At 53.5% G+C, this 22,309-nt stretch overlaps 6 protein-coding genes across 6 annotated transcripts; 4 read left to right on the forward strand and 2 right to left on the reverse strand.

The window, feature by feature from the left end:
* Window positions 1–443: 443 nt before the first annotated feature.
* N7509_006412 (deoxyhypusine synthase) lies at window positions 444–1,677 on the forward strand (the record flags this gene model as incomplete). Its single annotated transcript, XM_056631049.1, has 2 exons — window positions 444–653; window positions 754–1,677. 2 exons carry the CDS (start codon window positions 444–446, stop codon window positions 1,675–1,677), a joined length of 1,134 nt encoding a protein of 377 aa, XP_056490351.1.
* Window positions 1,678–2,821: 1,144 nt separating this feature from the next.
* N7509_006413 (putative MATH and UCH domain protein) lies at window positions 2,822–6,578 on the forward strand (the record flags this gene model as incomplete). Its single annotated transcript, XM_056631050.1, has 3 exons — window positions 2,822–3,134; window positions 3,224–3,321; window positions 3,351–6,578. The coding sequence occupies 3 exons, from the start codon at window positions 2,822–2,824 to the stop codon at window positions 6,576–6,578; spliced, it is 3,639 nt and encodes a 1,212-aa protein (XP_056490352.1).
* Window positions 6,579–7,052: 474 nt separating this feature from the next.
* N7509_006414 (rRNA (cytosine-C5-)-methyltransferase NOP2) lies at window positions 7,053–9,293 on the reverse strand (the record flags this gene model as incomplete). Its single annotated transcript, XM_056631051.1, has 1 exon — window positions 7,053–9,293. The coding sequence occupies one exon, from the start codon at window positions 9,291–9,293 to the stop codon at window positions 7,053–7,055; it is 2,241 nt and encodes a 746-aa protein (XP_056490353.1).
* A 318-nt stretch (window positions 9,294–9,611) lies between these two features.
* Window positions 9,612–10,386, forward strand: N7509_006415 (uncharacterized protein; the record flags this gene model as incomplete). Its single annotated transcript, XM_056631052.1, has 2 exons — window positions 9,612–9,722; window positions 9,808–10,386. 2 exons carry the CDS (start codon window positions 9,612–9,614, stop codon window positions 10,384–10,386), a joined length of 690 nt encoding a protein of 229 aa, XP_056490354.1.
* Window positions 10,387–11,235: 849 nt separating this feature from the next.
* On the reverse strand, window positions 11,236–13,908 carry N7509_006416 (cell differentiation and development protein Fsr1; the record flags this gene model as incomplete). The annotated part of the gene is made up of 5 exons (XM_056631053.1): window positions 11,236–11,495; window positions 11,560–12,070; window positions 12,162–13,399; window positions 13,465–13,743; window positions 13,806–13,908. 5 exons carry the CDS (start codon window positions 13,906–13,908, stop codon window positions 11,236–11,238), a joined length of 2,391 nt encoding a protein of 796 aa, XP_056490355.1.
* A 2,352-nt stretch (window positions 13,909–16,260) lies between these two features.
* Window positions 16,261–22,256, forward strand: N7509_006417 (MYB DNA-binding domain protein; the record flags this gene model as incomplete). The annotated part of the gene is made up of 7 exons (XM_056631054.1): window positions 16,261–16,707; window positions 16,838–17,080; window positions 17,141–17,334; window positions 17,484–18,279; window positions 18,330–20,207; window positions 20,277–21,984; window positions 22,054–22,256. The coding sequence occupies 7 exons, from the start codon at window positions 16,261–16,263 to the stop codon at window positions 22,254–22,256; spliced, it is 5,469 nt and encodes a 1,822-aa protein (XP_056490356.1).
* Between the last annotated feature and the right edge of the window lie 53 nt (window positions 22,257–22,309).

Below are 22,309 nucleotides of genomic sequence, written 5' to 3' on the forward strand. Positions count from 1 at the left end.
AACAAACCTTCGCAATCAAACCCGCGATGGTGTAGTTGGATATCACGTTCGGCTGTAATATATACATATAACCGAAAGGTCACCGGCTCGATTCCGGTTTGTGGGACTTGCATTCTTCAAATCCTCATCTGAGGATCATTTTTTGCTTCTTATTTTTTCCTCTCTGTCTCTTTTTTTTTACTTTAACCTTAATAATTGATAATTTTCCTTTATGCATACTCCGTGCTGCGCACGGAGTTTTGGCCTCAGGTGTCAATACTTCAAGTTGATAGCCGCGATAAGCCTTCCCCGCTAAAAAAAAAAACCACCACCCCTCCATTCACTTCAATTCAAGGCGACAGCAGAAATCGATCTTGTGCGATTGACAATCATCCACAAGTTCCCTCACTTCTCCCATCTCTCTTCTTGCTTCTCCCTCCCCAACCCCCCCTTCTTTTATTACCATGAGCACCTCCGCACCCCCCACTTCCGCGATGGACTCGGTCCTCCTCGCCTCCGAACCCATGCCAGAGGGAACCCAAGAAGTCCGGGGTGTCGACTTTGACAAATTCCAGGGACGTGATATTACTGTGGCCGAGTTGGTCGAGAACCTGACCTCCACTGGCTTTCAGGGTAGTGCGGTTGCCGAAGCTGCCCATATTATCAATGAGATGGTAAGTTTGCGAGAGGAATGATCCCAGGCATATAAGGCTTGCAAAGCCAATGATCTGGAAGAATCGAAGAATAGTATCTGACACACATTCTTGTTTATAGCGCGCCTATCGTAACCCTGAGACCGGCGCGAAAACGACCATCTTCCTCGGCTATACATCGAATTTGATTTCCTCCGGACTACGAGATACCCTACGCTACCTTGTGAAGCATAACCATGTATCGGCGATCGTGACCACCGCAGGTGGTGTGGAAGAAGATCTGATCAAGTGCCTCGCCCCGACCTACCTGGGTTCATTTAGCACTCCCGGTGCGGGTCTTCGTGCGAAGGGACTGAACCGGATTGGCAACTTGCTGGTGCCTAACAACAACTACTGTGCCTTTGAGGACTGGGTGGTGCCGATTCTGGATACCATGCTGGAGGAACAGGAGGCTGCCAAACGCAAGGCTCTGGAGACAGGCGACGAGGAAGACGAACTCCACTGGACGCCGAGCCGGATCACCGAGCGCTTGGGACGGGAGATCAACAACGAAGATTCCGTACTCTACTGGGCGGCTCGCAATAATATTCCCGTCTTCTGCCCGGCTTTGACGGATGGGTCTTTGGGGGATATGCTCTACTTCCACACATTCAAGTCCTCGCCGCAGCGACTGCGCGTGGACATTGTGGACGATGTGCGGCGGATCAATACTATGGCCGTGCGGGCGGCACGTGCTGGCATGATCATTCTGGGGGGTGGTGTGGTCAAGCACCACATTGCTAACGCGTGCTTGATGCGCAACGGGGCCGAACACGCGGTTTATATTAATACGGCGCAGGAGTTTGACGGCAGCGATGCAGGCGCCCGGCCTGATGAGGCGGTGAGTTGGGGCAAGATCAAGGTTGATGCCAAATCTGTCAAGGTGTATGCCGAGGCCACTGTGGTCTTCCCTCTGATTGTGGCGGCCTCGTTTGCGCGGGCACAGGGCCAGGCGCAGGGGCAGGCACAGCCTGAGACCGAGACCGAGACCAAAACCTCGTCTTAAGAGGAAGATGGTGGCATGGGGATGCAGGGATCCGTTGTCACACGACGGGAGAGTCGCCAATCAGGGGTGTGGGGATTTGTTGCTGTGCTTCTTGTTGATCGGTTTCTACATATCTTTTCCCCGCATGTGGACTCTTCCCATTTATTTTCTTTCAGCACCGAGATGGAGAACAGTCCATTTCTTTGAATCCCAAATCCCAAATCCCAAACCCCAGGCCCCGTGGCTCCGTGGCCGCGTGGCCCCACATCTTTTGCAAGGGGCAGTCTACAGTCTACCGTGCAGATTTGCCAGACCGACATACTGGATCGGATGGGATTAATCCCATTGGACGGGTCGGCAGGGAAAGTGCCGTAAGCACGCAAGATATGTGGCGAAAATGGGAAGCGGACCGAGAGTGGCGAGGAGAAAGAGAGAGAGAAAAAATCGACCAAGGGGTATCGGATTTTAAGGTTGGCTGTCGGCGGTGGATCGCGGCTCCACTGCCGATCAGAGGGGGGGCTTCACCGCGAGTTTGAGGCAGGCATTGTACATAGCAAATAGTACTCATACTAGTATATCATGAGAAATGGGACATCACAATTGAAAAGATCATGGGGGAGAGAATAAGAGTAAAAGCAAAGGCGTAAGACTAAGAAGGAGAAGAAGTGACAGTGGCAGACGACGAAGACCAGGTGACTTGGAACCATGTGACTTTGGGGGGATTTGGGACAGTCCGGGGGAAAGAGCGGGCCCGGGCCTAAAATGGACAGCGTGGGCGGTGCCTTCCTTATCGTGGTGAGTCTCCTGGGGTTTTTTCCTTTTTTTTCTTTTTCCTCCAACACTTTCTCTCTTTCTCTTCTTCTCACTTTCACTCTCTCTCGTTCTTTTCTCCTTCTGCATCTCCCTCTCTCTCTTCCTCTCTCTTTCATCTCCACCCTCTCTAGACCCTCTCTACACTGGGTTAGGGTTCCCTCCTCGCCCAATCCCTTATCTCTCACTATATACATCCACTTTTCACCTTCCACTTTCTGAGACAAAGACAGCACCTCCTCAACAACCAGTTTATACGGACAGTTCTATTCGCGAGCATCAATTGGGTGATTCCCAGAAAACAGTCATTTCAAATACCCATAGGGTCATCGGATCCCATTCCATCCATCCCATCATGGACATCTCCAATGTGACCGATAACAACCTGATCCCTGAGTCAGGGGTCGAGAGAACAACGAATTCGCCCTCAAATCCCCCAGAGACTGCTACACCGCAAAGTTCACCCTCCTCTGTCGAGCAGCCCGAATCTGCACCCGACCCTGCACCCAATTCACATCCTCGGGCACCAACGCCACCCCCCACCGCGCAGCCCGGGGAAGAAATCGAACATGCCTATTGGGCCGATATCGAGGAAGACACAACAACTCCAGGTCAAGATGAATTGAAGGAAATTGATGGCGCTGAGGCCGATTACAGTGCCTGTGACTGTAGGTTTTTCCCTGTCCTCCCCGAGTGGCAAATATGAATTTGTCCAAAAAGGCCATTGATGACTGATGATCATGCTTCTATCCAAAAGACCCTTACTGGGAGAACAACTTCTTCCGCGATCTGGAAGACCCCGAATATGCCCCTCGAGAGAAGGCTCGCCTCACCTGGAAGATCAAGGGGGTCCGGGTACCCCCGAAGCACCCAACCGGAACAAGGTGATGCGCTCTCCAGCCGCCTACATTGGTGGATATTGGTGGCGAATCAAGTTTTATCCGCGCGGAAACAATGTCGGCTCTTTAAGCATCTACATTGAATGTTCCGAGACAATGCCTGATCCCGATGAGAGCCTTCCAGAGACGGAATTCTCCGTGCGTCGAACCACTTCGAACGCCGCTTTGAGCGACAGCACCCCGGATGTTGATGTTCGTACCCCGGCTACCAATGACTCTCGAGCCTGGATAGACTCCTACAGGGCACAATACTCCGCCGCCACATCTCCCGAGACCCCCAACCAGGCTGCCAAAACGTGGCGGGTTCCCGCACAAATCGGTGTCATTGTGTACAACCCCGAAGAACCTCGAACAGGCTGGATGCAATCGTCATGTCATCAATTCAACCCTCATAACCTCGACTGGGGGTGGACATACTTCCACGGGCCCTGGGATCAGATTCATACCCGTCGCCGGGGTCAACATCGCGCTTTGTTGAACAATGACACGCTATCTTTTGATGCGTATATCCGGGTGATCGATGATCCAACCAGGTCCCTCTGGTGGCACCCGAGCGATTCTGAACCGACCTGGGATAGTCTGGCTCTGACTGGATACCGCCCCTTGGGTGATTCGGTGATCAACCATAGTGCTGAGGTGGCTGGGCTGGCTTCTTGGCTGCATATCGCCCCTTTCTGCAAGATCATCCAGAGCGTTGATGTACTCGAACATCTGACTAACTGTGACATCAAGCCAAAGCCCCTCTGTGCTGCCCTGCAGAAGCTCCTGTGGCACCAGCGACGTCGAACCCATTCACTCCAATATGTTGACACAGACGGTATCACTTCCATTCTGCGCAACATGCGTGAATTCTCGGGTGACGTTTCTGAGTTCTGGGAACGCCTTCGACGAACACTCGAACTGGAACTTGCGGGAACCGAAGCAGGCAAGGAGTTTGCCAAACTTTTTGACAGCCCGACGCCAGCCTCCCTAACGGATGTCAACACTTTGCCAGCAGATTTCAACTCTCGCATTTGTGTTCGGGCCGATGAACATAAATCGACTGGTGAGGCTGTGAAGGGTTATCTGGGCTCAAAGCCCGGAAGCTGGTCGCTTCCACCTATTCTTCACGTTGAACTCGGCCGTCACACCCTCGATAAGGCGATGCGATGGCAATTATTGTTCAACAAAATGGAACTGGACGAGGAGTTAGACTTGGCTTCATTTGTAACTGACGATTCAGGAAGCAAATATGTCTTGTACGGCTACGTGGTCCACCGTGGTCGTCGCACCTCGGGCAAGTTCTTCAGCATCCTCCGGCCGGCCGGTCCGGGTACCAAATGGCTGGCATTTGACGATGGCAGCGATAATCGAGTTGAATGCCTGACCCAGAAAACGGCAATGGGTCCACATCTCGGTATTGATCCATCTCAAACGGTTGATCACAAGAAAGGTCACGATGTTCCAGTGGTTGTCATGTATGTGCGGAATGACATGGTGTCGGAGATTCTGCCCGGGCCTCAGGGTCCCTGGGAGGTCTCGGAAGACTTGAAGAACTACTACGAGAGCGGGGTATATCAACCATCATCCGTCGCTGACGAGAAGCTGAGCAAGACGGACGTGCAAGTCGAGGTCTATTCGTCGTCTGGGTATGGTCAACTGAACAGCCTGTTCGATACTTATGACCTTATGTCGCACTCCAAGGCGACGAATAGCGTCATGTATATGACATTGCCTCGTTCGTCCAGTATTGCGGAACTTCGCAAGAAGATTGCTTCGGGGAAGTCGGCTGCTGATGAATTAGTTGGCGCCGAGCGTGTCCGTCTCTGGCACATTGGGCATACCCGTGCCCAGTGCGGCCCTACACTCGCCTTCGATCTCATCACTGAGCTTGATGTTCCATTGGATTCGTCGGGTGGTGTCATGCGCTTTTGGATGGAAACCATTTCTGAGGAAGATGCCAAATTCTTTGCTATCCCCGACCCGCCATCTGTAGCAACCAAGGAAGACAAACTGGAAGACTCTATCATTGAGCGGGCTATTTCAGAAACCGCCGAGCGCTCTTCAGTAAATGATGGAGATGCGATTGCTAGTTCATCGGCAGGTATTGTGCAGGACATTACTACCAGCCGCATCGACGACAACTCTATTTCTAGCGAGCCACCCCTGGCAAGCCTGGCACCAGAGAACGACGCCGTCTCACAAGAGAATCCGGATCCTGTCCCGTTACTGACTACCCCCCGGGAAAGCCAGCCCACGGAGAACACTGCTGCTGGCTCAACGGAAACCAGTTCGCCTGCATTCGAGACTGTCGCGTCTGCTTCTCAGCCAGAGTCATCGGCACCTGTTTCTGCCCCTGCTAGTCCGGAAGAGTCCGAAGTAAAGCTGCCTGTTGGACACACCTACTTCTTCATCCAGATGTTTGATGCAGATAATCAGGTACTTCGGACGGTAGGCTCTTTCTTCTCTAAGCTGGAAACCAACGTCAAGGCATCCATTCGAAAACACCTGCAATGGCCCATTCGTCGAGACTTCATGATGTGGAAACGAGTCGACGGTACCACCGTGACCACCATCTCGCCCGCTGAGAACTTTATGGACGTGGTTGTCCCACATGGATCTTGCATCATTGTCGGAGACAAGCTGAGAAATGACAAGCGAATGGAGCTTGGCATCTCTGGCCTGTTTTCCAGTCCCGATCGCTTAGTCCAGTATCTCTGGGCCGAGTCTCGGAACCACCCCATTCAGGGGTTCACTGGCACCAAGACTGTTGAGGCTACTTTCACCAGCGACTACTATAGCGGCGACTTCTTGAATGGGCATTACCACGGCAAGGGCAAACACTTCTCCGGCACCGGTACTGTTTACGAGGGTGATTTCGTCTTCGGACGGCGCCACGGCCAAGGCAAGATGGAGTATCCGACCGGTGACACCTACGACGGCGACTGGGTCGAAGATGTGCGACATGGACAGGGTACTTACATCGAAAAGAATACCGGCAATAAGTACGTTGGCGGCTACAAGGATGGCAAGCGGCACGGCAAGGGTATCAGTTACTGGGAGGTTGCTGATGAGGAGGCGGATCTTTGCCAAATCTGCTACTCAGAAGAACAGAATGCTGTCTTCTGCGACTGTGGACATGTCTGCTCTTGCGTGACTTGCGCCAAACAGGTGGACCTCTGCCCGATTTGCCGCAAGACTATCAAGAGTGTTATTAAGATTTACAGGACATAAGATTGTTCTATATACGACAGCGTTTTATTGAGTATATATGCAGGTTGGGATTGGAGTTGGATTTGTTTCTGTTTTGCAACCGGATTGGATTGGATCCAATCCAGATCTTGAATTTTTCAAGCGAATGTGGCTGGGGAATGGACCTGGCGACAATGCGTTGGCATTTTAGACTTTTGATGATGACCTCTCGTTTCCCATTGGGCTTTTCTTTTTCGTTTTGATGCATGCCACCGAACCATCGGTGGACATAGAACATATTATCTATAGATTTGAATTATGTAATTTGACGCTGAATGAATCGTTTCATATTGAATAGAATAGAATATTGATAAAACATAACATAACATAACATAACAAGGTATATGTCCAATGCGCCGCCCACCAAAGAAGATGCTTTTATCTTTATCGACTTGTCAGATCAGATCAGAGCTAATAGATACACAAGAGACGCTCAAGGTGTCAGGGATGGATCAATCATTTGGCCGACTTCTTGGCCGACTTCTTGGCCGACTTCTTCTCCTTCTTCTCTTCTCCCTTTGTCACCGTCTTCTTCTCACCCTTGCCTTCGTTGGAAGACTTCTTTGCGGCTTCGGGCTTCTTCTCCTCGGGCTTCTTGGCCTCAGACTTCTTTACTTCGGGCTTCTTGGCCTCGGACTTCTCCTCCTTGGGGTTCTCGGTATCCTTCAAAGCGGAGGCATCCTTGTTCTTCTTAGGCTTGTTCAGAACACCCTTGGGGTTAAGACCCTTGCGGCGGAGACGATTGCGCTCAGCGCGGTTGATACGCTCTTGGTCCTCGTCCTCGGCGAAAGGACCGAAAGATCCACCTTCGTGGTCTTGAGCAGATCCATCTTCGTCAAGAATAGGGGTCTTGTCATACGACTCGTCGTCGGTTGATTCGGTCTTCGAGCTGGAACGAGCCCGGCCAGGCTTGGTGGAGGTCTCGGTGGTGGACGACTGGGTAACGGGGGTCGGGCCGGTCTTCTTCAGCTTGCAGACGTAGAAACCATCGACGTTCTCGCGGTGGGGGAAGTAGCGGCGGGTCATGGTCATCTTTGCGTCAAACTTCTTGCCCATGTAGCTGGTGAAACCGGGGCTGCCGAAGTCGCCGAGTCCAGTGTCGACAATCTTGATGTTGGGGCGCTTACGCAGCACGTACTGCACAACGGCCTCGTTCTCCTCCACGGTGACACTGCAAGTGGAATACACGATGTATCCACCGGTCTTGGAAGAGTGGTCAACAGAGTCGATGGCGGCGAGGAGCAATTGACGCTGCATGTGGGGGATGGCGAGGAAATCGCGCTCATCCTTCGAGGTCTTGACACCGGCATCCTTGGAGATAACGCCGGTACCGGTGCAGGGGGCATCGAGCAAAACTCTGTCGAATCCGCCGATAGCCTTGGGGAAAGCAGTGCGGGCATCCATATTGGTGACGATGGTGTTCTTGCAGCCCAGACGGTGAATGTTACCGATCAGACCCTTGGCACGGGGCTTGCTGGCATCGTTGGCGATGACGGTACCGGTGTTGCGCATCAGGGCGGACATGTAGGTAGTCTTACCACCGGGGGCAGCGGCCATGTCCAGAACACGCTCGTTGGGCTGGGGTGCCAGCGCCATGACGGGGAGGAATGAAGAGGCGGCTTGGAGAATGTAGTGACCGGCCAGATACTCGGGGGTGGCACCCAGAGGGACAGCGGATTCGAAAACTTGCAGTCCAACCTTGGACCATTTACCCACAGGCTCGAGAACGACGCCACGGTTGATGAGGGCCTGGGCGAGGGATCGACGGTTTGTTCGCAGAGTGTTGGTACGGATGACTACAGGACGAGGGGTCTCGTTGGCTTCGAAAAAGGCGAATGCTTCCATGGGGGTGAACAGGTTCCACAGCTTCTCGGCCAAGTAGCGGGTGTAGCCGTAGTATGTGCAGATATCGTTGAGAACAAGGTCGACGTAGTCGGCACGCGACTTATCGGCCTGACCCAGGGTCTTCAGATCACCGAGAATTCGAATGGTATCAGTGATGCGTTGACGGAGCAGCTGCAGATCCGGCGCAAGACCAGGCTGGCCATCCTGACCAAAGACATCAGGGCGATCACCAGCGATGTTTGTTTGCATAGCGGCCTCCTGCAATTCCTGCTCAGCCTCCTCCGCTTCAGCCTGCTGCTCTGCATCGAGCTTTCGAGACAGACCCTCGATGTTGGCGGCGGTCAGCTGCTCTTCGGCGTCGGAAAGATCTTCGTCGTCAGAGAACATGGTCTCGCGGGGGTGGTCGTCCCCGTCGGAGTCAATCACTGAATCATCATCCTCCAAATCCGACAACCGTCCAACACCTTCATCGCTGTCGAGAGATCCATCACTGACCCCATCCAGATCTCCAAACTCATCATCCTCCATCTCTTCCATCTCCTCGTCCTCATCTTCGGAGTCTGACATGGGAACGGGCTTTTTCTTTTCGGCGACCTTCTTCTCAACAACCTTCTTCTTGTCTGCCTTAGCAGATCCATTGGGAGCACCATTGGCCTTGGACTTCTTTGGGGCGGCCTTTTTTGAAGTGGTCTGTTCATCGGCATCGGATCTGCGGCGCTTCTTCGCAGGAGCGGCCTTAGCCTTGGGCGCAATTTCGGGCTCACCGGCCTTGCGCTTCTTCAGCATGGTAATCTTGGATTCATCGAGCGGGGGCGGAGGGCCCTGCTTGATCATGCGACGTCCAACACCCATGGCGAATGTGTTATGTTTGGGGTATCACTTGGGGTTGATTTGGTCTCCGCCGACTTTTTTTTCTTTGGCTTTTTTTTTTCTCGGCCAGCGGTGTGAGCCGGCAGTATTTGTCAGCTTGGGCGGTGAGGTCGGTGTATTTTCTGCCTGGTTTCTCAGGCGGAAACTCCCTTCCATCAGCAGCCAACGGACAACCTCAACTTCAACTTCAACTTCAACCTCCACTTTCAGCTGCCAAGTGCAATTGCAAACTACAAACGAAGAATCTTTGAATCTTTAAAGCTGCAAGACCTGGGAATTACACCCCTTCACACCTGCATAATGTCCGAAACCACATTTGCCAAATCCTTCCTCGCGACGCTCGACTCCCGTCCTATCAAGCTCCGAGCAGACCATGTCTTTGACCCAGAGCAGGTTGGCCTGCGTGTGCCGGTGAGTATTTGGATTTTAATTGAATAATCATCTCAGCTATATACAAAAGCTCGCCGTTTCTGACACATTCTCTCCGCCATCATAGTACACTCTCCCCCGCCTCCAAGCCCCGCATCCCGAGATGCCCAAGAAAGTCAAGCAGAGTCAAGCTCCAGGCTCCTCGAAGTCCATCAATGTCCGCGTCAAATCTGCCCGCAACCCCGCGCTAGAGTTCATCATTCCCAATGCTCCAATTTCCACCACCACAGTGCAAGATCTCCGGGACGCCGTGCGCGGCCGTGTCACTGACGCGCAAGGGAACCCCGTTGCCCTTGATAAGATTAAGGTCCTATATCACCGCAAGCCGGTTAGTGGGACGGGGAAGACCGTTGCGGAGATTCTGGTTGATGAGCCAGAGATGTTGGCGGGCGGTAAGGAGGTTGAGTTTGGTGTGATGATTATTGGTGGTGCGAAGACGATTGATGTTGCGGAGTCTCAGCCTGGTGAAGAGACGAGGGATGTTTCGCCGCCCAAGGCAGCGGTCGGACCGAGTGGTCCGGAATTGTTGGAGACAGAGGCTTTCTGGGATGATCTTCAGGGTTATTTGCAGCAGCGGTTGAAGGATGAGCAAGAGGCGCTGCGCTTAAGAATTCTGTTTAAGAATGCTTGCAAGGCATCTCAGTAAGAGATTGAAGCAAAGGGTTGCATCCATTTCGTGACATGTTTAATGAGCTACTAGTATTTTTTAGAGCCAGACTCAATACCCATTTGGCTATTTTGGACATTTAGTATTATCCTGCTACCTGAGTACGGATACTACTAGGTATATCCTTAAGAATCTTGGATCACTGTAAATATGAATATGGACTTCAAATGTTTTACACGAGCACACACACACCATCACTATCACCACCACCATCACCACCACCATCACCACCACCACCACATTCAGATCCTCCCAAGGGTATAGCTCGTAAGGTCAACCCTGACGAATCTAGCAGAAATCCAGAGGGCCACTCGGCTCCGGATGACAAACTGGGAGACAATCCCAAATATCAATAGATCAGAGCAAGAAGAGCTTGTTCACATCGGAACGAACAAGACCATATCGCAAGGACACCGGGTATGCAACGAAGCAAAGAGGCTCAACAGCATATCGCAGGATGCGAGAGAGAAAACAAGGATCAGATCAGTAACGTACGCCAGCGGGGAATCATTGCGAAGACGGCATATTATCGGTGTCGGGATCAAAAGTACACATGTAGGTAGAAGAAGTAGAAATGAACCACGTAGAAGAAAGTACCATATGCCAGACAGCTGGATAGGACACCATTGCAAATGCTCGAAAGAAACTGGTCCGGCCAATCGCTCATCCGGTTCATGGTATCATATCACGCCTAGAAGACTGAGGAAATACACAAACGCGGGTTTAGACAGGGAGGTGGATGTGAGAGAATAGACAGAAGAAGAAGGTGAAGAAAAGATGGGAAAGAAGAAAGGAAAATCATACAAGGGCTTTCGTCTCGTCGTCCGGTCATCGGGAGAAGACCTTGACCACACCGTCTCCGCCGCCACTGACGACCCAGCGTCCGTCACGGCTCCAGACCACGGCGCAGACACCTTCGCCGCGCATTAAACGATGGCTAGTCAGTTCCTGGGTACAGCTTCGCTTCTCCAGGTTCCAGAAACGGAGACTGGCGTCATGGCCTGCAGAAACAAGCTCACGGCCATCGGGAGACAGAGACAAAGCGGCAATAGCGGCCGGGTGGGCCAGCATCGTGTACGTGCATTGACCTGCGATTGATCGGTTAGTAAGTTGAGGAATTGGGAAATGCTTGGAAAGCTAAAGATCACATACCACTGTTGGCATCGAAAAAGCGTATGTATCGGTCCTCGTAGCCACTGATAACCACACCCTCCACACTGCTGGATCCAGTAGCCCCATGCACAACTTCGTCTTCTTCAGCCATGGTGCGATTGGGGTCCAGGTTGGCCGACCCGTCGAATCCAACGGTTGTAGCAACCACGGAGTTCACCCCGGTTGAGGGTGTACCGTCGTATGTTTCAAGGCTAGCCATACCCACAATCTCTTCGCCAGTTCGAGTGTCATAAACAAGAATTGATGCATCGGTGTAGGAAACCACAAAGTTCACGCCAGCAAGGGAAAGAGGGCTAATACATGTCGGAGATGGAGCGTCGGTTCGCATGATATGATGGATGAGAGTATAGTTGAATGGAGTGCTGGTGGCGACACTAGGCTGGGGGGGAGGAGGGGAAGTTGGATCCGGATGAGATCGAGTTCGCACGACGGCTGCCACCTTGACGTCGTGATCCGGCTTGGGGAGAGGAAACAAGAGGCGGGGGAGTGACTGCCCAGATGAGAATGCGTCCATCAGCAGCACCAGAGGCCAACATGATTCTGTCCTGGCCACCATAGTGACTGCTTGAGTCGCCATAAACTGAGCCTGTCGTGCCCGGAAGCACACAGAGAGCCCATACAGCGTCCGTATGTCCATCCAAGGTGGCCTTGGGGTCAACTCTTCCACGCTCCCACACCCGTACGCTAGCATCCTGTCCACCTGAGAACACCCAGCCGTCACCGGAAGCTCGTCCACCATTGGAAATGCTTTGAGATGGCGAGCAAGCGGCTAATGATGTGACTGCACCGACGTGACCCCGGTGGGTGAAGTAGCTGACAATATCCAGGTCGTTGCTTGAGCTGGGACCCTGGGCTCCGAACGTGCCATATGTTGCGGGGATAATCCAACGTTTGATCGTTCCATCATCACTGCAAGTGCAGATTTCCGGCTCCGACGGACTGCCACCGCCAGTGAATATGACCGAGCGTATGACATCGAGGTGGCCACGAAGAGCAAATCGAACCTTGAAAGAGGAGTCTTGTTGGTTGGCACCAGCAGCGAAATCCCGCGATTCAATCGCACCATCACTCTTGCGCCGTGAGCCGGAGCTCTTCCTGCGGTGGGAGAGAGAACCTCCACGAGAGGGTGACTTGGGATGAACAAAGTTGGCGTTGGGGAATGCATCGGTGTCTGGACGGTGAGGCGGTATGGACTCGTTAATGGTTTCCTTTTCACTGGGTTCGTCAAAATTCCAACCATCCATATCTTCGCATCCCTCGTCTGTGGGGTTTTGGGGCTGCAGATCCTCCTTGACTGCTACTTGTGGGCCTTGTGTCTCAATGGGTGGCTGCTGGTTCATGGGTCGCTCGTCTACTAGGCCCTGTTCGTAAACTTGGTTTCGATTGTCAACTGCAGTGACAGGGGTGTGCAAGTCAATCTGCCGGCGTTCCAGGGCCTCGCGAGGAACCGATCCCGATCCAGGTCCAAACTGGGCTGGCATCCGAGCGTTCTCTGCGTACTGGCCGGGGGAGGGCTGATGATTCGGAAGCCCTGCCTCGCGCACTAGCCGCTGGTTTGTCTTCTGTAGCTGCTGTTGAATGTATGCCTCCTCGAGGTTCTGCTGTGAGAGCTGCTGGTTCCCGTACAAAAGATCCGGGTCGCTGAGGTCAGGAGCTGGGTGGGATGTAGGAATCACATGGTACGCAACCTCCTGCGCACATCTTGACAGGTATACGCGCGATTTGTCTCGCTCATCTTCTTGGCGGAATTCATTGGAAACGGCGTTCTCGGGGTCGTCCAGATTGGCATTCGTGTCCGCAGACGGTGAAGATCGTTTTGCTAGTGAGATCAAAGTCAGTGGGGGTTGGTCCATTTCATGATCGCAATTCAAAGGTCAGCCATACCTTTTAAGAAGCTGATACTCTCCCTCGCGAGATCCTTCGGGTCTTGGATATCTTCGAGCTTCTCGTTGTTGGCGAGCTTCTTCACCTTCTCACGCTCCTTTTTCAAAGCGCCTTCCATTAACCGAACATGTTTGCCCAAAGATTCGTGCAGTCGCTTGCTTGTTCGTAGCTCTCCCTCCAGCCGGCCGATGCGAGACTTCATCTCGGCGCGTTCAATCTCCCAGGCGTTGCGGTCGCGTTCGTGTCGGTGCCATTCGGTCTGGAGGAAACGCATCACGCCTAGATATGATTGTTAGATGGCTGCCGGTAAGCCCAAGTGAAGAACAGCGAGAGATGCTCACCCTGTAGCGTGTACTCAGTCCCCTGCGGGTGTCCGCCATTGGAACCATCACCCATCTGCCCCGGCATGCCCATGCCAGACATGGCCGGAGATTGCCAGGCCATATGCACAGCGGAAAGGGGATCGAGACAAGGTGTCGCGACGAGTGAGGAAGTGGGACGGAGCGTCAAGGGCGAGGCAGTCGGGCGAGCACTGGAGCTCCTGGTTCTCCTGATGCCCGGATTCCGCAGCTAGTCAGCAAAGTTCAAAGCCCCCTGGGGCGACAACGGCTGAGGAACCCCGTTCCACGCCGTGTCAGCCGATAAAGGGAGAAGAAGCTGGAATGAATCCGAGAAAGGAAGGCCAATGACTATCCAGCGATGAGATTCGAGGGTGTGCGCTCGTTTGTTATGGGCGAGATTGGGTGGCTTTTTGGGGGTCCTGAGGTGGTGGTTGACCGCCTGCTGGATTTGGTGCAGGTGGACAGAGTAAGTTGAAGTAGAGAAAGGACAGAAAAAAAGAGTTGAAGTGAACAAAGCGAGGGATAAGCCGGAGAGCAATTGGCAATGGCAAAGACAATGACAATGACAGGAAGACTTGAGCAGTTGGTGTGGTGGTGGTGGTGGTGGTGGTGGTCACGGTGAAGGCACGGGATCCCGCTTACCGCCTGAAATATCAGGTGGAGACCCCGTAAATACTGCGCATATCCCACTGGTGGAAAATACTGGAGAATACAGTACTAGAATGGAGTAGAAAAAGATAAAAACAAAAAAGAATGCAATCCCCCGAGCCGGAATCGAGCCGGCGACCTTTCGGTTATATGTTTCCATTACAGCCGAACGCCATATCCAACTAGACCATCGGGGGTTTATTTGCGAAGGCTAGCTCAATATTTGGCCTGATGATCCAGGACTTAGTCCTACACGCAAACTCTCTTCAGTAATACTTATGGAAAAAGACTTGTAACAGTCACCTAGGCATACACTGACCCAGTTAACTGCATATCATATTTCTCTGACCGGCAACTGTTAGAAACCAAGTACGCAGCCTCACTCAAGCCATATAGAGAAAACTAAGACTTGTACTACCAGTATAATTGAGGCCCTCAAGGGCACAAGACTATAGACTAAGGTTAGCCACCTTAATTTCAAGATTTTGCTATGTATAGGGTCATCCTAGCCTATGTTAATTATGCGCTAGACTTGGTTGAAACTTCCAGCTATGCTAAAGAGATCTACTTAAGTCTGTGAAAAATGAAATACTAGTACCTTCAAGTTGCCGATATACTAAGCAAGCCTGCGTTCTTCCGCTGCGGATGATAGCCCTGGAGGATGACTCGGAAGGTCCCGAGAAATTAAATAGTGGAATGTCCTGTTGACACTAGCAGTCAATCTAAAGCACTGGGCATGGAAAAGATGGCTTAGGGTATTGCCTAGGTGTGTAATTAAATCTTGTGGTCAAGTTGGTTCTAAGGTTACTTGCTGCACAGGTGGTGGATGTTTCAGGCTGTTGGATATTTATACATTCAAGTTGACCATCCGTAAACCTCCCAAGGTTATCTAAGTATAAGCATTTGAACCTACTAGGCTGTAAGATCGATAATTTTAGTTATAGATCAAAGGGCATAATTAATGCATTATGATTTACTATTTAAATTACTGTATTGTGATATTTTATTATAACAAAAAAGGTTAGATTATTATGGTGCTAGTAGTAAGATCTCAGGGTAGTAAGATCTCAGAGTACCCACTGGCAGGTAAGAGCTCAGTGGTTGAGGATGCTAAGCTGAGCCCCTTTCTTCGCAAATAAACCCCCGATGGTCTAGTTGGATATGGCGTTCGGCTGTAATGGAAACATATAACCGAAAGGTCGCCGGCTCGATTCCGGCTCGGGGGATTGCATTTTTATTCTATCCTTTGTGATAGATACTTTTTGCACCTGATCTTCGCATTTGAATAGATGGATACTATATTCTGCATCCCAACCCTTACGTATATGATGTTAAAATTAAATTGAAATTAAAATTAAATATTCTCTTTTATACCCTACGGAGTATACTATACTCATACTCTCATGTAGCATACCCAGACCCACGCACGCACGGGCCCGGCGCTTAGCCAATTCCACTTGACCTTCAAACATCTTCCAATCCGCAGTTTCTCCAATTCCATTCCTCCCCTTTCCAAAGCTTCACCTTCTTTCAACCTTCGCCCCCTCCTGACTTATACATATACCTACTACCCATACACAGATTGGACGGCCTCCAGGTTTCTTTCTCATCTTCTCTCCATAACCTTCTCAACCTCTTTTCTGCATTGACACGTCCGCCCCGGGCTGTGGCCCGTGCGAACCATCACGTGCAGCTGTCCCCGTTCGTTCCATATCGATTCCTCCAATGCGCAATTCTCCACTACTGCCCCCCCCCCCGTTCTGTCACTAACTGCTGGTCCCAGGTCATCTCGTAGCATGACCTGGTAATGGCATCGCGATTCCCTCCATCTTCCGGGTTCAACTCCCGTGACCGCTCTCCTCAGCGCTTTGGGGATCGCCGTCCCCAAGGCGCCCGCGGCCTCGACGATGCCAGTCCTTCATTCGGCAGAGAACCCCCGCGAGGCCCCCGTGCTCTAGTCGATTCTCCTCGAGGTGGCCCTTATGGTGGTGGCGGCGGTGGCCGTGGCCGTGGATATGGCCGAGGCGACTTTCGAGACCGGGATCGCGACCTTCGAGATCGAGATCGAGACCGCGACTTTCGAGACAACCGCGATGGTCCCCCATTTCGACGGGACATGGATCGCGATTGGAATCGCCGAGACCGAGATTTTGACCTCAGAGACAACCGTGGTGGCTTCGGTCGAGGTCGCTCACGATCCCCCACGCGCGACTTTCGCGACATGAGAGAACCCCCAGGCCGCGATTTCGATTTGGTGCGCATGCGACGCAATTCCCGCGACAGTATCCTTTCAGCTTCATCCGGGGGTCCTGATGGCCCACCCCCTATTGTCAACCACCGTGGTGGAGGCTCGATGCGTGGACGTGGACGTGGTGACTGGGAAGGTGGCCGAGGCCGAGGACGCCCTCTTTTCCACGATGATCGTGACTTGTTTCGACGACGGAGTCGATCTCGCGATGCATGGCGAGATCGTGCACGGGACAGGATCCCCGACCGTTTACCTGACAGATTACCTGACCGACTACCGGATCGTTTACCTGATCGTTTACCCGACCGTTTACCCGATCGTCTACCTGAACGTTTACCTGACCGCTTGCCTGACCGGATACCTGACCGGGTGCCTGATCGTGAGCGAGATCGAGATGGGGACCGAGACCGCCCACCCGTCGTTGCCGACCGTTTACTAGATCGAGATCGTGAGCGAGATATACGCGACCGAGACCGGGACAGAGACCGCGAACGTGATACCGAGCGACGAGATCGATTCGATCGGCGAGAAGATTGGGACAATCGCCGCCCTGAACGTGATGATCGGGATCGGCCATTGGAACCCTGGAAAAGAGGAGACCACCCCCCTCCCCGAGCAGACAATCGTGGCTCTGTAGGCCCGGCGTCATCGATTGCGCATCCGATACCCCCTGCGGCATCTCCTGTTGCGCCTGATCGCCAGTCGGATCAGCCACCATTGGACCAGAGCCGCAAAGGATCGACCTTATCAGGCCCATCTGGCCCTGACTCTCGACGTGATAGCGAACGCTCAGAGCCCCCTTCTCGCCCGGAACCGCCAAAAGAGCCGGCATCTGTTCCTCAGCAAAATTCACCTCCCCCGTCAGCTCCCCAAGTTCCTGCGTTCGGATCTGTGTCAGCTCCCATCCCAACTTTGCCAACGGCCAAAGGACCTCCAGAAGGACGCAAAGGAAGCGATGCATCGGCACAAGCAGAGAAAGACCGCCCAGACGGACCACCTGCTCTCTCGGTGCAACCTCCAACTGGTCCGAAGGCCGAACGGAGAGAGTCATCCCAGCAAGCAGATCCAATTCGACCCCAGGAAGAGCCAGCTCGTGCTGTACGGGCATCTACGCACCTATCTGATCGATCCCCCCCAACTGCCCCGGCTGCAATGGCCAAGCGGGATTCAATGTCAGGACCAACCGAACCACATATCCCCGTGAAGCCAAGTTCAATAACGTCTTCCCCAACTTTTGCCCGACTACCTCCACCAGGTCCTCGGGCTTCATCGAAAGAGCCATCCATCTCTCCTCGAATGTCCACAGCAAACATCCCAACTGCCCCTCGAGCATATCACCAACGACAAGCTCCTTCGCCACGGGGACCGAACAAGAGCAACAAACCATGGGTTCGTCGCAGCTTCAGTCGCGGTCCATCTGTTCCGAACGTGCCCCCGAAGAAGGAGAGTGAGGAGCGCGAGAGTATTCTTCCAGCCGAAAAGGAAAAACCCCATCCAGAAAGAAGAACCGAAACTCCGGAACCTGCAGCAACCCAACAGGATAGCGGCAAGCCCTCCATCACGGCCGCCACAGAGACGGTGAAAGCGATATCTCCAACTTCGCCCTCAATGAGACTGCCAATTCGTAGCAGCCCGCCGCCCGTGCCGACAGTCGAAGAAGGACCTGGAGTGAGCCCGAACAACCGGAAAAGAAGGAAAATCCCGCTGTTATTCCCGACGACTTTGGGCAATCGACCGACGAGGAGGAGGAAGAAAACGCCCTCTTCACCCAGGAATATTTAGAGGAACGGAAGCGAATATTCGAAAAGGACATGCAAGCTCTTCGAGCGGAATTGCCCCCTTCGCCGTTGGAAGATCCCACTATTCTGGCTCTCTTGCGCCGCATCCAGATTCTCGGAAGGATCGCACAAGAAGAAGTATCGGAGCAGCCCTCTGAACCGCTTCCTTCAGTGGAGGACGACGAACAAGGACCCACTGCAACGACACTTACGCAAAACAACGAGCGAGTTGTCTCATTCGCCCCCGCCAAAGAACCGTCCCCGGTGCCCCAAACGTTCGTTCCTCCTGTCGTCCCTCACGACGAGATCACCCTTGATAGCCTTCCCTTTTTGAATTCGGGACCACCAACTCCCATCTCTGATATGGAAGTCACCCATGAAAATGCTACCCACCTCGACCTCTTCAAAGATGCGTTCCGCAATGAGCTTTCCCAACGGCAGAAGCAAATCGCAAAGAAGAATGCAGCTTTGCGAGAGGAATATATGTCTTATTATAAACCTTGGAGACTGGATATATGGGAGATGGATCGCAGAAAGGACAAGAAGCCGATCACGCCGGCTCCCGCAACACCGCCAGCACCGACTCTTCCTCCCACTCCTGCAGCCATCCCTGAAGGTCGCGAGGGACGCCGGTACAAGGGCAACAGCGAGCTAGATTTTCTCAACGCGCTCAAGGCCTCGGAAATATCCGCACAAGAAGAACTGGAGCGTCGGCGCACTAAGGAGGCGACGGCACGTCCGGATTTGGCTCGGGAAGCCATTATCCCGGACATGTTTGAACCATTTGAAGAACAGGCCAGTATCTATAAAGATTTCAATAACACAATCGACGTCCATCATGCTATGGATGTCTTCGGCTTCCTGCCGCCGCCCAATGATTTCACTAAGGAGGAGCATGTCATCTTCACCGATGCCTTCATGGCGCATCCCAAAAGATGGGGCAAGATTGCCGAGTCCCTTCCAGGTAGGGATTATCGTCAGTGCATCGTGCACTATTATCTCACCAAAGAAGAGATCAAGTACAAGGCGAAGCTCAACAAACGGTGGAGTCGTCGGGGCCGAGGAAAGACTCGATCTACTCGACCCAAATCTAACGCTCTTATTGCCGATCTTGGGGTCGTCAAACCCGATCTCGATGGTGAAGATGAGACCCCCCAGATTACAGAGACAGGACGACCACGGCGCGCTGCCGCACCTACTTTTGGTGATTCGAATGACTCCGAAGGTGTTGCCCCTGCTCGCCGAGGCCAAACTGGCAAAGATGGTGAGCCCATTGAGAAGACCACCACTAGCCGACGTGGTGGACGTGGAGGAGCTCGCACCCAAAGACGCGTGAAGACCGGACAGCAAGACCCCAAAGCCCAAGGCGCGCCGCCAGGGATCGTTCCTCTTGCAGCTCTCCCAAGTGCAGAATTGGGCCCGGAGGTGATGATGGAGAGTGCCCCTGGGCCCCCTCAAGAGCGGGAAGTCGTCGACAAAGACAGTCTACCTCCGAACTCTCGCCCGAGGCCAGGCCGCGGAAGAGCCAAAGAAGGCATGTATGTCTTCGAATCCACCGAAGCCGAGCCAATCATGGCGCCCAAGCCATCGGACACTGGCTATGGATCTCTGCAACCGACGAGCTACTGGTCGGTGCCTGAGCAGCGTGACTTTCCGCGACTGTTGTCACATTTTGGTCGCGATTTCGAAGGAATCTCAAATTTCATGAAAACTAAGACGACAGTGATGGTAAGCCTCTCATCTGTTTCGTCCGTTATTATTCTCTTTCTCTTTCGTCTAACATAAATCGTGACATAGGTCAAAAACTATTACCAGCGCCGTTTGGATTCGGGTCAAAAGGATTTTGAAGACTTAATAGTAGCCGCAGAAGACAAAAAATCACGAGGAGAGGATACCGGTCCCCTTCCCGTGCCCAGTGTAGCACCAAAGCGGCGCTACGAGGCGACTCCATCTGCCATCGTTCCTCGTCCATTGGCACCCCACGGCGAGCTCATGGCCGAGGCAGACGACTCGCGGTTCCCCAAGGGTAAACCTCTCGCGATGTCTCCACAGCCAGTATCACTCCATGGTCGCCCAATATCGGAGAATGAGCGCAGCGCAGGTCGCTATCCGACACTCGCACAGGCATCCGCTGCCACTGCTGTGCCACCTGTGGCCGCCACTCTTGGCGACGACGCTGCTCGCGCTATGCGAGCTCAGGCAGGACCGCCATCTCGTATGCCGGGCCCACGACTTGGATACTTCACCGAGGACCGGAGGGACTCGACACTATTGCCGCATTCATCTGCACGGGCCCAAGATATTTCTCACCATGGCTCCGGTGCACCCTTACCTGCAGACTTGGCTCGGATGGACCCTATGGCCCAGTCTGCCTATATGTCCACGCAGACCCCTACTCTCCTGCCCCCAAGTCATTCTCGCCACCCCAGCCTGACCCAACCTGGATCGCCAACCCAGCTATCCCGACCGGATCTCGAGATCCCCTCGACGCATCGCGACCCGTTCGGCCAGAGACAATTCTATCCCCTTTCAAGTCAATCAATGGGCATGTCCCACTCCCCTCGACCTGTTTTGTCTCCCGTCAAAGATATCTCGCGAGCGAGTCTGACGCCCGCTCCCGAGGCTCCTCGTCATGTGCCAGCGAAACGCTCTAATATCATGAGCATTCTCAACGATGAGCCCGAAGAACCTCAGCCCCGAAAGCGATTTGCCAGTGAAGCACCCTCTGCCCCTATATCGAGCTCCATCCCTCCATCAAGATCCGCCTACCCACAAGCAGGCTCTGCTCGTCCTGAAGAGGCTACCAAGCCGGCTGGCTTTGGGCAGCATGGCCAATATCCTCCATCGCGTGGCTATGCTGAATACTCCAGCTACGGACCTCCCACTGGCGGACCAGCGACGCCGGCAAATAACGACTGGATGGCGCGATTTGACCCCAGGGCACAGCAAGGTGGTCCGCCTGCGCAGACTCAGCCAGCACCGCAGCCAAGTGGTCGCCCGGCTGCTCAAGGTCCTTTTGCGCACTTCGGCTCGGCCTCTGCCCAGGCAGGACCCGGCTCCTTGAACAGTCTTCCTGTCCCATCCCCCGCACCGACACCGCCACCTGCTGCTTCCCAGAGGCCTGCTTATCCGAATGTATTTGGGCAAGCACCCGTTGGTCAGCCAGGAGCGTCTGGCTCTCGTGAGATGCCACCTCAGCCTTCAACTTACCGAACCGGCTCACCTCCGCCACGAGCGAGCAGTGCCGCGTTCGGCTCGCGGGAAGTCCCGACACCGTCTCAATCTTCACCGGGTCTATTTGGAATGCCCCCTCGCCAACCAGGCTCGCAGTCCTCGTACGGCCCGGGTGCATCTTCTAACTCGTCCGCGACACAGCCACACAGCCAGAGCTACCAACAACATGTCCAGACTCTGGTCAATGGCTCTCATCGCTCCACCCCGGTCAACATGCCCGGTGGACCTCCGCAGTATGGACATAGCACTCCGCCGCCGCAAGCCCAAGGGGGTAGGTCGATGTCGTCTCTGGCTACAATAGGGCGTCCTTACTCCCCGTCGTCTGCTCTACACCATTCAGTGAGCGGCAGTGGCATGGGCTACGCACCTCCACCCCCATCCTCGTCGTCAGGAGCCATGCCACCCCTCCACCAACGGCCACCGGGGTCAGGTTCGCTGGGCGAATCTGTCTCTACACCGAATCACCACCGAGTCTATAGTCAGGGCTCGGCACAGGGTGGGCTGCCAGGGCCTCTGCACCCATCGTCGCAACCGCCCCGCTAGGGCGCATATTGGTTGATGAAATGAATTGACTAGTCTCTCTCTCTATTGGGAAC

Source organism: Penicillium cosmopolitanum (genome assembly GCF_028827165.1).
Source record: "Penicillium cosmopolitanum strain IBT 29677 chromosome Unknown utg000006l:49.0-5199605.0:1.0-5204138.0, whole genome shotgun sequence".
Lineage (NCBI taxonomy): Eukaryota > Fungi > Ascomycota > Eurotiomycetes > Eurotiales > Aspergillaceae > Penicillium > Penicillium cosmopolitanum.